Source organism: Alosa sapidissima, chromosome 15, assembly GCF_018492685.1.
Source record: "Alosa sapidissima isolate fAloSap1 chromosome 15, fAloSap1.pri, whole genome shotgun sequence".
NCBI lineage: Eukaryota > Metazoa > Chordata > Actinopteri > Clupeiformes > Clupeidae > Alosa > Alosa sapidissima.
Genome location: NC_055971.1, coordinates 3,591,587 through 3,608,054, shown reverse-complemented (window position 1 = coordinate 3,608,054; position 16,468 = coordinate 3,591,587). Strand labels below are relative to the sequence as shown.

At 44.9% G+C, this 16,468-nt stretch overlaps 1 protein-coding gene across 5 annotated transcripts in view; it reads right to left on the bottom strand.

Annotated features, from left to right (window-relative positions):
* The window catches only part of gdpd5b (glycerophosphodiester phosphodiesterase domain containing 5b), a 43,241-nt gene that overhangs the window by 14,746 nt on the left and 12,027 nt on the right, over nt 1-16,468 (bottom strand). For all 5 annotated transcript variants that reach the window (XR_006023003.1, XR_006023004.1, XM_042063967.1 and 2 more), the window contains 3 exons: nt 13,278-13,452; nt 3,355-3,458; nt 370-463 (listed from right to left, as the gene is read on the bottom strand). Coding sequence is in view for 3 of the 5 variants with exons in the window: in XM_042063967.1 (XP_041919901.1) it covers nt 370-463; nt 3,355-3,458; nt 13,278-13,394 (315 nt within the window). In the remaining 2 variants the exon portion in view is untranslated. The remainder of the gene's footprint in view (nt 1-369; nt 464-3,354; nt 3,459-13,277; nt 13,453-16,468) is intronic.

Sequence of the window (16,468 nt, the reverse complement as noted above, 5' to 3'; positions counted from 1 at the left end):
CTTATTCTTTCTAAGAGTGCTAGGCCAAACGTATGAGTGATATATCAAAGAAGGAAATAACGTATATAACATATAAGTTAGGTTTTAATGTTCATTAACTTGAGCACACTGAAGAAGGCGCTAAGCCGAAAAGTGCACGTCATGTATGGCCTTTTTCCTTCTTTGATATCACCACCATCTTTCACATATTAAAAAAGGGAAAGATGCAAATTTACCAGCAACAAATTTGTGGGTTTTCAAACAGTGCGGTTTCATAAATAGTGAGTCACAAGCAATATCTAATGGTAGATGGCTTTTGGCTGTCAGATAAGAGTCAAGCCTCAGCATAAACTCTCACCCCTCCGGGTCATTCGCTTCACTGGAACTCACCAGTAGAAAGGCTATGTATGTGAAGCCAGCGGCAGTGGTGGCCAGGATTGGAACCGTCCCATCGCTCCACTCTCCTGAGCGGTTATATAAAAACCTGTTGGAGCAGAGAGGTGTTACACAAGCAGCCTGGCAGGTTAGCCATTACAGGCTAATGGCTAGCAGGAAAAGACAGTGCAATAGGAAAAGAGTGTAGGGTTTAAGTGTAGTATATATATACTCTTTTGATCCCGTGAGGGGAATTTGGTCTCTGCATTTATCCCAATCCGTGAATTAGTGAAACACACTCAGCACACAGTGAACACACAGTGAGGTGAAGCATACACTAATCCTGACGCAGTGAGCTGCCTGCTACAGTGGCGCTTGGGGAGCAGTGAGGGGTTAGGTGCCTTGCTCAAGGGCACTTCAGCCGTTCCTACTGGTTGGGGTTTGAACCGGCAACCCTCCGGTTACAAGTCCGAAGCGCTAACCAGTAGGCCACGGCTCCACCGGCAAGACAGTGATGACGGTGATGACACAATTTGGGACAGGCACCCCAACTAGCTATGGGGAGTGGAGCTTTGAGTTTAAGACGACACATTAAAAGCAAGTAACAACTGTAAAGTGTTGTGGCCTAACACTGTAGGCCTCCACCCCACACACAAATTCTAAATCACAAATAATCCCTTAATGGAGCAGACATATGGTGTCTACATTGTGAGCTGCCCTGCTTTATGAGCTAATCCACTAGTAGCCATGTCTGAGAAAGAGGAGGAAAACATCCCGAAATGGAAGGAGGAGGGAGGCCTAAGTAAACTCCTGGGGTAGTCTGGACTTGGGACACTCTCGCTCTCTCTCTCTCCATCTGTGTGTCTCCAGAGACTAGCTGTGGGCCAGCAGGGGGGGGGTCACATCAGAGAGGTTTAGAGCTGATTACATTCCTGAGGTCTTATCGTTGGTGCTGCTGGCGCGGACCTGAGGGAGCTCACCAGGGGGAGGTCAGACATACAGCCGCACCAGCCAAGAACAAGGCCTCTAATCACTACTGCTGTACTCCTTCTCTCTCTTTCTCTCTCTCTCTCAATTTGTGTGTGTGTGTGTGTGTGTGTGTAAGTGAGTGTGTGTGTTTTGTGTGTGTGTGTCTGTGTGTGTGAGTGTGTGTGTGTGTGTGTGTGTGTGTGTGTGTGTGTGGTGTGTGTATGTGTCTGATTGAGTGAGTGAGTGAGTGTGTGAGAGAGTGTGAGTGAGTGAGTGAGTGAGAGTGAGAGTGAGAGTGTGTGTGTGTGTGCGTGCGTGCCTGTGTGTGTGTGTGTGTGTGTGTGTGTGTGCGCAAGAGAACAGAGGGCCACCAAAGTCAAAGTCCATAGCAGGGATGACACTGAGGAGACATGTGGACAGTGATGGGCGAGAGGGTGAGGGGGACAAGCGTAACCTTGAAGCACAGCACAGCATTACAGCTCACAGGAGCTGCACTTGTGTCCTGCGTTCGCTCTCTCATCGGTTCCATACTAGATGGCGTCATCACCTGCCATCTGGTGACAACACAACACCACACTCCATCTGTGACAAATGGATAGGCCAATGTTGCCCTCTCTCCAAGAAACGATGCCTCTACAAAACCCAACATGTCTACTGTTCAAAAATGTCAGCTTCATTTCCCATTGAAATCCACATGTAAGGTCATGGTGTTGCAGAGCGCGAGGAAAGAGAGGAAAATGGCTGGTGGCAGTTTGGCATTTCAAACCCAAATGTAGCCAAGCTTGCCGGGCGAGGATGAACGAAGCTAAATAATGTTTGCTGTAATCTGTATGGACAGAGAGCTCCCTTCCTCTGCCCAGATTACAGAGAGTGGGGAAAAAAAACAAGAGGATTATCCAAAATGAGTTTAGGGGGCCACGTGCAAGTAACAGGAGATCACAAGCGCGTATTTGCTACCAGTCTTGCCTAAGAGCCAGACATCTCCAGTGATTAATACAAATAACCAGCGAAATGAGGGGTGAGTGGTGACATTTAAAGGGGAAACATTGAAATAGGCACACAGCAGGGCCCTCCTCTGAAATGCCACCGCCCCCTGAGCAGGGCGAGGCTAGAGCGTCTGCACAGGCTTTTTCTTTTCCCTACAGATAAACACATCTGGATGCTTTTTCTCAGTTAAGTGACAACTGTGTTTCTAGAAACTTCACTCAGGAAACAGAACAGAAAAGTCCACTACAACTACAAGTAGTTGCATGATATCCACAAAGCATCCACATCATCATTTGTCCCATGGCCTCTAACTGCGAGGCTTAAGAGAGACACTTTCTGTCCACGTCCTTCTGCACTGTGCACACGTTCCCCTAAAGAGCCACAGATGTCTAATCCAGACTCACACTTAGAGGAGTCAGCATTTCACTGGGCCCTGACAGGACACACTGTAGAAATGGTATGAATACAGCGGCATTTCTAAAATGGATGGTTCCGGTCCTTGATTATGATTGGTTGAATCGTGGTTGATGCCATTGTAAAATCCAGCATAGCCCTACACCTTGACCGCATTTAATTCTATATTACTGTGCCACCACAAATTCATATAAAAGTTAGAGTTGCTTGGCAACCATTCCGATAGAGGAAATGTATTTCTTGGCGGAAGAATGGTTATCTATGAATAAATCGTTACATTTCTTGTTGCTGTGCCTTTATTTTATGAAATATTGACAGATATACTGTATGTAGTAACCATTTTAGAAAAGCAATAAGCCACTCGAGTCTGTAGGTTACACTGATTATCCAACAGCTACGGGGGGTTTTAGTACTCCACTAGCACGTCATGCTTAACAACGCCCCTTAGCTGTTGTCAAATCAGTGTAGCTACGGCCACTCGGGGTACCTGTTCTAAATCCCCACCTTTATTCAGGCCTATTCATATCCACCCTGGCCAGATAGTTAGCGTCTGTTGGAACAGAGGGTACCCTGATGGTTCAGCATCATTTAGTAAATATAGCACTGTGAGCCTTGTAAGGAGGCACTCACCAGTTAAACTCATTGTAGTCATTGTGTGCCTCCCACCAGAAGTAGAACCAGACCAGTAGTAACGAGAAGGTGGCAAACAAGATGAGGGACCACAGGAACTCCCACTGTAAACAAACACAAACAAGCAGACCCACATTTCAATTAGAAATATGAGAAAAAGATATAAATGTCAATAGCAATGATCTCATACATCCATTGCAAATGAAACAGAAATTGTTGCTAATTACAAGCGTATTGATAGATTGTAGCAGTAGTGTCATTCAAATTCAATGCATTTTCTAAATAGGATAACACACACACATACACACACACACACACACACACACACACACACTCCAACACAGAGGTCACTTATAGCGGCTTCATCTGCTGTTCCATGTACAGCCACTTTGTATTCATCGGCATTTCTTCATCACACATGACTCCACAGGCCAGTAGTGGGGTCAACCCCAGGGCCTTAGCGGCTGTCCGATCCCATTTAGACTGAGAATGTGAACCCATTTCAGCTCAATACCACTGATCCTTCTGCAAACACGCAGAATCATCCACCACAAAAAAGAACCAACCAACCACACACACACACACACACACACACACACACACATATGCACAAATGATGGACAGACACAAGAGAATACACACACACACACAGTGATGATGGTTACATAAGGCAGGTCAGGGCAGCCAGCGTGGTCCACGGCATCACTGGCACGTGCTACAGGTCAGCGGCTGGCAGGACACTGCTGCCCCTCAGACCTGGAATGGCCTCCCCCACCTCTCTCTCTCTGTTTCTCTCTCTTGGTCTCATATTAAGGGGGCATTTCTCTCTGGCAGGGCAACTAATTCCTTCATATGGGGCTTATGCCAAACACCATGAACTGGCCTGCAGGGAATGGCAACAGGCACTGACAGTAGAGTGCACCACTCCAACACCAAAGTGGATGTGTGACATATTTGAGAAAGTATATTTAATCAAGACACTGTTTCTGCCCCTTAAAGTGTCTAACATTGCAAGTGATGGATTAAGCGATATGTCCAATATGTAAAACAGGAGTGATTTGGGTCACATCAGTGTGGATTTTTTTTTCTCTCTTAAGAAAAAGAACATAACATGACATTGGTGCATATTAACCCTACCTGTGGCGTTCTATGTCGCTATGCTTCTTACAGACCCGTTAGGCTCAGGGCATTTTACAACCCCAAAGCGAGCTTGTCTGTTTTTCCCATTTCTGACAGGGTGGAGTGCCCTGGGGACTGGGTGGCCACTGAATAGGCTCCAGCAGCAGTAGCACACAAACAAACATGCTGAGCAGGAAAAAAACTGCCCTCCATGTTCCATCATGTCTTAACGTCCTCTCAAAAATGTTCTGATGGCTTCTTATGAAATGCTTGGGAAGGATTCCTTAGGAAGCACTGAGGTGTAACGCCACACTTGTGACAAGGCATAGAAACTGACTGGGCTACTATGTCAACAAGAACTAGTGGTTAGTGGTATACTGTAAATGATTCATGCACATGAAAGACGCTAACTGCATAACTGACGCAACACATCATGTGGCAGCCAGGTACACATCACCTGGCAACATCAGAGGATGACCACATTCTTTCATTATCAGAGGAGTGGGAAGACCAACTCAACATGTGTTGGCACTCAACAAGTGTCCTCCCCAGGAATAGAGTGCGCTAGCAGAGCTCTATGTGGGAGTAAACAAGCACACTACCCGGCCCTGACTCACACGCTTAAGAGGAATGTTCCAGAGAAGCAGCAATGACGCAACACAGCAGACCCCTTCCATCACACACCATCTCTTCCTAAAACCTTCTTACAGAAATTGAAGCATCCTTTCCAAAATAGGAGTCCCTTACTTTGCCAGCAGGGAAAGGACATGATTGATGCTATAAATACTGTTTGTGTAACCAGACTAAAGGGCCAATTCTAGAAGCTCATGACTTAAAGGAAATATGTGTATGAATGGATTGCACAAAAGTATAAACTACAACAATTCATTGATGGCAAAATAACTTATTCATTGATGGCCTAGCATGTATAGCAAACCCTGCAAATTTCTTAGTACATAAGAGCAATACTATACAGACTTACAGGACTGTAAAACTAGGATTTTATATAGGACACATGGCCCAACTCATAAAAAAGTTTGGCAGAATGTGACGTCACAAACAGACTGAAATGACAAGTGATGCAGGCTGTTCCTGTTTATATGTTGTGGGAAGGGGAGGGTTTAGTGGAGAGCTGCTGTTGGCATATATGGGAATTGCACTCAAGCAGACTCATTCAATTAGAGAGAGGGTTGTACATCAGTGGACAAAGTTCTCTGTGGCAGGCTACTATCCATCTCAGGAGAAGTAAATCTGCCCACTTCATGACCAGCCCTTCGGTAACCCAGACTGAGAGTGCCTGTCTCTCCCTCCTCTGTCTCACTTTCTGGCACCCCTCTCTGTGCCCCTGCTGTCTTTTCTTTCCCAACACGCAGTAGGATTGTCTCAGATTGGGACCCTTAGCGCATGAAACTCTATTCACATTCACTGAGCTGATAAATGCTAGTCCCACCTGAAACTGGTGTTCTGGTGTTTAACACAGGCTCTTAGACTTGCCTTCCTACACAATCGACACTACAGCTTTCACTGATTAAACATAGTCAACATACTGAGGTATTTCAGCAGCACATTTTGCCTTGCCATGCCGTAAAAGCTGTTTTTAGACTTTTATGGGATTTTAGTGACCACAAAACTACGTAGTTTAATGCCTTGGCAGCATTGACAATGACAACAGGTCAGGTGTGTTTGTGTCTCCTTCACATGTCCATATGGCCCATCAAAATTAAGCTGAGGACGTTATGAAAACACTGGCTCCAGACGCACGGCAACAACCAACAGGATCATTTTAAACTGCGCATGGATGCTTTTAACAAGTGTTTGAATGCTCAGCTGCATTATTGGCACTGTGGTGAGTGAGTGTTGGCCAGCAGCCTGTGGTTATATCACTGTGGACGGGCGCAAAACCGTGCAGTTTTATACCATCTGAAGATTTTCCAGCAGCTTAGAGGACTCATCTGGTTGTGTGTGTGTGTGTGTGTGTGTGTGTGGGGTTAAAAACAAACACGGAACAACAGCCACGGATTATGGGAGCAACATCCTTAGCTCTTACTGCTCTGAGGGTGGAGAGTCTGGGCTTCATGCCCTCCCCTCACTGACCCGGGGCCTGCTGTGTGGGAAGTCTCTTCAGGGTCACACAGGTAAGACACAATGACCCACAATCAGACCTCTCGGACTAAACCAGTGCAGAAATATGTGGAGAAAGGTACAGTAAAGTACAACACTGCACACTAGCAATAAAAGTCAAGTCAAGTTTAATTATATAGCGCATTTCATACAGAGGTCATTAAATGTGCTTTAGATAAACAAAAGCAAACAGTAATAACAAATAAAAGCATAAAAGGGCAATAGTGAAAGAATAGTTTAAAATGTAAAGATCATAGTAATAAAAAATCATAGTAATAAAAAATGAAAAATAAAACACGTTGAGGTGAAAGTATTCCAAGTAACCAATGTACATATAGCATACAGTTCGATGCTGTAATTGTCCTGATAAAAGCTGTTTTGCACGGCAAGAGATGCATTGTACAGGTGGTGGAATGTGGAGCTACATTACGGACACTGTAATGAGAGGGTTGCCAAACAGCTTGCGGTTACATCACTGCGGACAGACGCAAAATCATGTGGCCTGATGTTACCAGAAAGACTTCTTGTGGCTTACAGAACTCGTGTGCGAGCGCGCGTGCGTGTCTGTGTGGGAGGGATTGTGTTGGGGGTATGGCTTTGACCAAACCTAAAATCCCTTAAATCTTTTCCTTTTCTGTCTGTTTCTCACTCTCACATGCCTACACACACACACACACACACACGACTTATCAACTGGTTACTGATTATTGATCAAAACACTTGACCGTCTTGATGTTTCCCTTTCATAGAAGCCGTTTCATCATCTGCCTGCAGAGGGCCACTCTACTGCACTAGTCTGGGGTCTTAGAGAAAACCGTGTCAGTGCACTCTCTCTTAGCCTCTCTCTCTCTCTCTCTCTCTCTCTCTCATTCTCACACACACACACACACACACAGTCATTATCCAGTGTCTCTTCATCAACAGCACAAATATAAGACACTTTAACCTCCAGAGACATTTCCTTGTCTTCCGCTATGGGTTTCATATGACAGTTGAAGAGGTGTGAATTATGCATAGCACCCACACGTGCTAATGCCAGTTAAATGTGCATAAATATTTACCGCCATGACTTATTCAAGCAGCTTGTTCAGACTTCATTAATATTTATAAAGTCCAAATAACAAGCAGATGAATGCAGACATAAAACAGCCTAGATATTCAACCCCAACCAAATCTATTACGTTAGGAGAACTCCACAGTATCATTAGATAGGGAGCTAGGACTAAAATGTAGAATGACATACATAATACCCACTGAATAGGGATATAATTTTTGCATAGAAATACAGTAGTGTTCAAGCACAAGGCTTGGCCCAGTGTAAATGGGGCTATGTGGTTACATGTTGGTCCTTAGGACAACCTTTCACCACAAAGTGGTCAGACACATGCTAATCAATCAAAATAAAAAATCATGTTGGTGAAAAGCATGGATGACTCAAGTCCTCTCAGTATGGGGTTAACAGTAGTGATGGGCAAATGAAGCTTTGGTGAACCACTGAACCACAGCAGTATGAACCTAGCTGAAAAGCAAAAAGATGGCCGCTATGCATACATTTTTCAACATAAAAGTCCTTACCTTACATGTGGCGGCCATATTGGTTTTTTTTTCATTAGTGTCGCTAGCTTCACACTGATGTGGTTTAGTGGTTCACCAAAGCTTCATTTGCCCATCACTAGTTAACAGGAGAAGAGAAGACAAGGTCAATGTGTCCATTTTTCTCTCTGTACACATTCTTTTTTCTCTTTCAACCTTTCACATTGTCCATCTCCCTCTCTTTTTTTCAGTCCCTCCACCCACACACACACACTTTCATCCCACATCACTCTCTCCCAGGCCAGCTCAGCATCTGGTGTGTGTATATGGATCACAGCAGAGGAAAAACAGCCACGGGAAGGGCAGCTCCACCCAACCTCTCCACCATGCCCATGATGCCCTCTTCTTCTGTGCCCTGTGCCTCAGCTAAGAGCAAGCGAGCTCATAGGACTCCTGACATGCACACATGGCCAGAGACAGAACTAATCCCCAAGGGCTGGCTGAGAGCACTACAGTTGGGTCTGACATGGGGAGGGGGCAGAGAGAGCCAAACTGACTGAAAAGGGACAGCTTCCATCTGGTGTGATCTGCTGACTCACCCCGAACCAATTTATGCCCAATGTCAGACATATTACACGTATCAATTTAATTTGCAAAGAAGAAACTAAGCAGTCAATAAATCATCCTGCCAAGGAGAAACTGCTGCCTGAGAAAATGCAAACACGGCAATAGACATCTAGCCCTCAGAGTCCAGAGATTCGCTGTAAATCCTTCCCAGGTATTTCGATGCCATCGGGTCACCATATGGTTTATGACCAGAGGGCAACTCATGTGATCTAGTCTGCTGGCTGGCATTCAGCACAGCAGCATGGCTGATGTAAACACCTCCAGCAGATTATGCCTTAAGCTGGTAGATCTCTGCCGCACAGCTCAGAGTCAGTCAACAGGAGGAGAGGACTGACTGTGGGAAGGCAAGAGACAGAAAAACAAGGGAAAAAAAGGCAAATATAACCTGAGGTTGGCCCATCAAGTGGCACAAGAGACTTATAGTAGACACAAAGTGAGTGAATGATTCATTTATGAAAGGAAGAAAAAAAATGGCATGCAATTACTGCGTGCAAACAACCCCCACCCACAGAGAGGTGAACACAAAGGGAATCGCCATGGTGACAGCCATGGGGGATTAAATCTAACAGTCCAAGCACATTCCAGATCACCTTGGAGGACAGAGAGAGAAAAAAATAGAGTGAGAGACAGAAAGAAAGAGTGAGCCAGAGAGAAAGAAAGAGGAGAGAGAGGATGCTGAAATATAATTCCCTCCCGGCGTGAATATTGAGAGTGTCGGATGCCTGTACACTCTGCTGTGGAAATGGGCCTGGACGCAGACTGGCAGGAGGCCCAGCTGCATTAGGTTGCCCTCGATACACCGAGCTGCTTTTTCAACACTCTCATGTAGTGTAGTTGGGCATAATATTGCAGTGTACCTGTGGCCCTGACACCCGTGCAATTGAGCTGATGTTTGTGTTTATCATGTTTAGACAGACAGCCAGAGACCCCCTCCCTCCTTCCCAAATGTACCCCAAACTGTTCAAGTCATAGCGCTGGCTGTTGTTTATGTCAGCGTGTACTAGAGGAGCAAGAGAAAGGGAGAGAGAGAGATGGAGAGATAGAGAGATGTGGGGGTTACTGGAGCTCATGTCTTGGCCTGGTACTGCTGTGTGTTACAGGTAAAGACAGAGTTAATGGAAACACTCTCAATTATTCCTGAGATCAGATCGTCTTTCAGTGGGACAGGCATCCCTCTATAGAGCACAGCTAACCTTGCGGCCACCCACAGAGCCTCACAAAGGGAGCACTTTCCCACAAGGGCCCCTTATTACAGCATTCAGGTAGGGAGGGGGAGAGAGAGATGGGGGGGGGGGGGGGGTCAGATAGACAGACTAAATATAATCTCATATGTAGAATAGCCTGGCCTATATAGTCTAGATGTAATCAATTAAGTCTAGCTAAGACGAAAGATGAGGAAATCTACACCCCAAAGTCAAGATAACGGTCTTGGGGGATTGGCACAGATTCGAGACGGAGAGATAAAATATTAATGTTGATTACATCATTAGTATTTAACTTCTCAGTCATCTCAGACATCTGAAGGCCAAATATCAATGCTATGGTGCCACTGGTGCAACCTCTTTTGTTGGCTGTTTGTTTTGGCTGCTACAAGCACTTGCAATCCATCATGTAGCCACGACAACAGGCTGGTCAAAAGAAGAGATTTCAAATGCATTCATGCATACTGTACAAAGTTTCTTTGATTTTACATTGAGATGAAAGGAGAGTAGGAGACTAGCTCTAGCATTTGAAACTCAGTAGTAGATGATCAATTGTAGCCTGGGCCTGCCCACCTAGCATCACCACTCATTTGTATTTACTGAGGGAAGTAGTTGTGTCTGGTGAAACCAGGCCCAGAAAACATCATTATTCAGAGTTAGGATGCTAAACTCCCGAAACCATCACCTATGATACAATTCCCTTGAAGCCCTTTGGATTTTCTTAAGTACAATTTAATGAGCCTCAATAAAAACAGAAGAGATAGGCTGATGCCTGGCTTCATGGGATGATATAACTGATGTATTATCTTTAAAATTGTATTATCCCTCATATGAAATCATATGGAGGAACAAGGATATACATTGGGCAGCCGTGGCCCACTGGTTAGCACTCTGGACTTGTAACCGGAGGGTTGGCGGTTCGAGCCCCGACCAGTGGGCCGCGGCTGAAGTGCCCTTGAGCAAGGCACCTAACCCCTCACTGCTCCCCGAGCGCCGCCGTTAAAGCAGGCAGCTCACTGCGCCGGGATTAGTGTGTGCTTCACCTCACTGTGTGTTCACTGTGTGCAGTGTGTTTCACTAATTCACCGATTGGGTTAAATGCAGAGACCAAATTTCCCTCACGGGATCAAAAAAGTATATATACTTATACATCATCTGCCATGCATGGTCTGGGTACGTTCAATTCATAGCCAATGAGGAAAAAGCTCATAGCATTAAAAAAAAAAATCTAGACTACGGATTCAGGCTGAATAGATAAGCGAGCGAGTCCATGAGATGTTTTTTTTTTTTATTTGTTTAAAAGAAAGAGCTGAAAATGACTGATTGGTTTGTTAACTTGGATAACTGCTGCAAGACCTCACTGAGTGACTGACACAGCAGTGTGTGAGTGTGGAGCATGAGCAGACCAACAGCCACACACAGCCATGCAGGCCGAGGGCTGAGCAGAGGGGAGCGATCCCCATCCCCATCCACGTCCTCACATGGCTTGAGCTCTCTCCAGCAGGCCAATCCCAGCGTTGCACACTGGCTGAAGCTGCGCTGAAACTGCTGACAGGGCCAGGTGACCTGTTGAGAGGTCATCCTGCACACAACAGGAAACCCTCTCCTCTGCTCAAATTCCACCATTAAATACTATCTCACACAAAAAAAGAAATCCATGCAAATCAATAGGCGTGTAGATCTTTAAACATTGATGAATCTCCTGCATTTTGGTTGCCTTTGTCTATTTCCAGGGTCCACAGAGGATCTATGGGAGGTGTTCTTGTGCAGTGTGAGAGGAAAATCAAGGTCAGAAGAGAAGCTTCCAGAAGCAGAGGGCACACGAGCAAACACGCAGCTGCAGTTCTGACATGTGCGCTCTCTCTCTCTCTCTCTCTCTCTCTCTCTCTCTCTCTCTCTCTCTCTCTCTCTCGAGCGTCCAGACCTGCTTTGGCTGAGGTAATAATACCACAAAAGTCTGCTGTGTGCTTCTCGAGCCCATGCATTACCCTTGTCTTCTTCGGCGCCCTGTTTTCTCCCTGCATCCATCAATCTCCCCACTAAGGAGCTCAGCTGCTCTCCTGGGCCCCCCTCCGCCTCTGTGAGAAGCAGGGAGATGGAGCACCACGCTCCAACCTCCTGCTCCCTCCCCCACACCACCCCTCCCTCTGGGTCTGGCATCTTTCATCTCTGTCGTAAATCATGTCCTGGGCCAGATCATTAAATAAATGTCAATTATTATATTAATATTTAATTACTTTCCCTTTATAAATCACATTTGCAAAGCATACAAGCTTGGGGTTAGAATATTTGATTAATGGGAGTGAATACAATGAAATTGATCACATCAATACTGTAATTAATTGCTTATCTGGGTCTTTTTTTGTGATGCTGGGGTGATTAGTGATCATAGCAACACAAAATGGGAGAGCCAGTTCAATAGAACTTGGGACTGGTGTCACATGGGTGAATATGATAACATTAGATAAAGCCAAACTCCACACAGACCAGTTGGATAGAGTGGATCAATGAGCCCTGTGGCCAAATGAAGAGCCACCCAGCGAAATGCATCAGGGAGCAGAGATCTGATTGTGGCATTGTAAAACCAGCTGGGGTTTTCCTTACTCTCTAACAAGATATGGTGATCATTTTTGGAATGATTACAGTTTATTTTCCATTATTTTCTACATACTGGACCTTTAATATCCATTTCTATACAAATCTCAAGCTTTTTATGTGCGCACCATTATTTTTGCACCAAATCTTCATTGTACTTAAAGGACCAGTATGTAGGAAATAATGGAAAATAAACTGTAACCATTACAAATATGATCACCATATGTTGTCAGAGAGTAAGGAAACACGATGAATTGATAATTATATATTGATGAATTATATTAATAATGGGCTAACGCGTCCTCCTATTTGTGTTGCCAAATTAGCAAAGGCCAACTGTCAACAGCTGTCAGTTGTAGTCATGAAAGCCTACAAGAGGCAGGCACATTTCCAAAATTAAAACAATAAACAAATTAAGTGGACATCGGAGGAGCTTCCTGAGATGGTGACGTCTTCGTCAAACGAAGAATATCAAGTCTGACGCAGAGCTGGCCATATTTTTCCACAACAGGTAGCCTTGGCTAAACTTCATCTGCATCGCTAACTTCAGCTAAATATGTTACGTTGGTTAGAGAGGTATTTTTTGTTTTCACTGTTTCCGTAATGTGTAGCTGGGTCATGGTTGGAGAAACGTTAAAGCAGCTGCAGGTCAACTAACGTTAGCTAAGTCTTCATTACATCTGGCAACCAAAGATTCTAGAACAGAGCTCTCCGGTTCTCCCCTACCTTGGTGGTGTCATCATGTGACCGCTGATAGCGTTTCCAGCGGCATCCATAGATCCCGGTCAGACATGACAAACAGAGCTGCCTCTCGTAGACTTGCAGGGGTTGGTGCTTCACCATGCTCCTTCAGTCGGTCCTCCACCCCACCACACTAACATCCCATTCAGATCTGCCAATCCTGGGTGAACACAAAACAAGAGGCACATAGAATTGTTATTGTATGGACACAAAGATTCTAGAGCGCTCTGCTCTAGAATCTTTGGTATGGACAACAGCGAGTTGGAGGCCAACAGAACTGTTTTTTTTTTTTTAAATGACAACATTCTACAGTATGTCTGTTAAAAGCTAGCAAATGATGAGTCTTATTGGAAGATGTAGGCCTATTTAGACAGACCGGCTAAATTACACAAGTGCTGTAGAACCTATGGAAATACCCTTATTCACACATAGATTAAATATAGCACTAGGAAACAAGACACCTTAAAACCAGAGTCCTAGAGATCTATCTATAAGGCTCTGCTTAAAACTATTTACTGAAACTGAACAGAGCACACAAGACAGATTCTTCACTTCATCCAAATGAACATATTTATTCTTAAAAAAAAAGAAGTAATTTCTACTGAGGGAACCAAATCATCCAATCACCACCCGTGAGCCCCTCTAATCAGAGTTCCCGTACATGACTAATCATTTTCAATGCTCACCCGTCTAATCAGCATGTCACACAAACACCAGTGAGTCAGCCACACAACATCTTATTACATGTGTCACACTCCCACCAAGATTCAACATCTGCACTGCAGGCATCAGCAAGCAGCTCCATGAAGTTTAGGGAATGAACTATAAGCCTACCTTTAGCCTGCTTTCAATGAGCTAATAGGCTACCGTTTCAAACCCAACTTGTGCTGACTTTGATCAATGAGAGTTTTTGCAGAGTGACTTGTATGCAGGCAATCATGCACGAGTTCAAAGGGTTCACACATCACTGGCCATAATGACTTTGTTTTTTTTTCCCCAGAGGTTGATGGTGGGTTGGGAATTCTGGTCCCCACTAGCTCTGGCCTGCATGCAGGTCTCCTCTCTCCTCTGGGGGCCCCCTGCTTATCAGACTCCCCACAGCAGTCCAAACGCCAGTCAGGCCCCTGGAGGGAGCGAGGCACACTGAAGCATGCAGGCCCTCATTTGCTTCTCACCAGAGGCCAGAGCCTCTTCACATCACTGACAACACAGCTTACTAGGAATCGAACAGCCTTGCCATCTATTGGGCTCCCAATGCTCCATATGTGAAAAAATCATATTCATATTTTAATTATATATAGTATGCTTGATAACAGTGTGTTTACAAACATAACTATGGCCCCTTTCCTATAGTTCCAAAGAAAAATTATGTATCTTTTTAAAGCGTGCTGAAGGGCATCAAGCCATTTTAGTACAAAATGTACAGGAGTAATTACTAAATGTCTTTTAAAGACCTTTTCCATATGGGGCATTCTAACAGTAATTTCAAAAAAGACATTCTCCTTCAGAGACACACACACAGATGGCTAAAGTGATGGACAGGAATGCTAATGTTCAGCTTCCTCTTAGGCAGCTCTCAATCTCAGATTGGCATCGGAGTGTGACAGCTCAGTGCTCTTAACTCTGCAAAGGCTCTGCAAACAGCAGAACAATCTGCTTTTTTATTCCACATACCCAGACAGTGAAGGGGACAGTACATTTTAAGAAGACAAAATGTATTCAATACAGCAGGATATCCTGATTAAACTATATTCCATGGCCCTATAGACCAGATTTGACCTACTCTGTCCAGGTAAGCCATCAAGATGAATAAAACATTCCTATGTAGGGGCTAACATTTGCAAGCTTTTTAGCATTTGATATACAGGTACACAGATAACGAAAATAGGTATAATAATATGCTAATGGTTCTCTGTTTTTAGCACAGCTGACTACAAACAAGGCCCAGGGACAACTTATCCCTTCCCAAACTAAAAAGAAATGGGAAACAACAGCAGTGGTTGCTTTCTCACCACACCCTGCGTGACTGCTTGCATAAGACCTTGTTAAGCACACAGGTCATATAATGATAAGGATTAGCCAATGTTGATATGATTAAGTGATGACATACAGTCATCCCTTTGTCTGGGCATGCACTCTTGCTCAAGGAAAAATAGGAAAAGGCAAAACAAGTGGTTATGCAATTGCAATACAGGTTGGATAACACCATAGCTGGGGTAAATGGAAGGAGAGAAAGTCTGCTTTGCCCAACATGATGAATCAACTGCTTTAGTTTGTTTATCTCTACCTGTGTCTGCTTTTCACCCTGAGCTATTACACAGCACAGAATGGGGCCAGCAAGTGTTTCACTGCTGTTACCCATTCAGAATGGATATGGACAGAGTGGGCTTCCCTTTCCTGTCTGAAGAGGCCATCACTTCTTTCCTAAAGCCAGAGGTCAAATGAAAGGCTTCCTCATGCGCATGTCAAACCGTCCCACTCAGAGCAGCTGCAAACTGCAAACAGGCAGGAGGCAGAAGAGAGAAGAGGGGGAACCATGCGAGTCGTGAAGGAGTAATGGAACTGTGGTCTCTCATTCTGCTGCCTCAGTTCCTGCTCATACGAAAACTCAGAGACAAACACGCCAGAGTGGAGGAAACGCTTCAGCACTTTCTGACAATAATAAGCCCTGTTTGAAATGCTCCAGAAGGGTGGGGAGCGGAGCTGTAGCTCCTCCAGACTGACCAGAGGCTATGAGCCGGGCAGGGCGGGGTGCCCCGACGGAAGGGCACTGGACTGAAACCAGCTCCCTCATGTGTGCTGGCAGCCACTCAAGTCTACCAGGATATCAGGCATGACAGGTGCATTGAGTCCAGGACAACATCTGCCTGGAGTATCCATGAACACAACAGAATGTACATACCTGAAAGGGGCTCTGACTGGAATGGACAGAGAGGCAATGGGAAAGCATTCTATGACACTCTGACAGAGAACGTGGCAATTTAGACATATTTAAACATTTCTAGGGGCCCTAATATGAATGATCGGCAAAAAGCTAATCATTTTGCTGATTTAATACCATGAGCAAGATCATAAGCACTGACATGGGTGGGTAAGTGCAACGCTCCCACAGGTCACACAATAATACAGTGAGGACTTCGCACCCTGCCCATTATTAGATTAGTACTATTAAAATA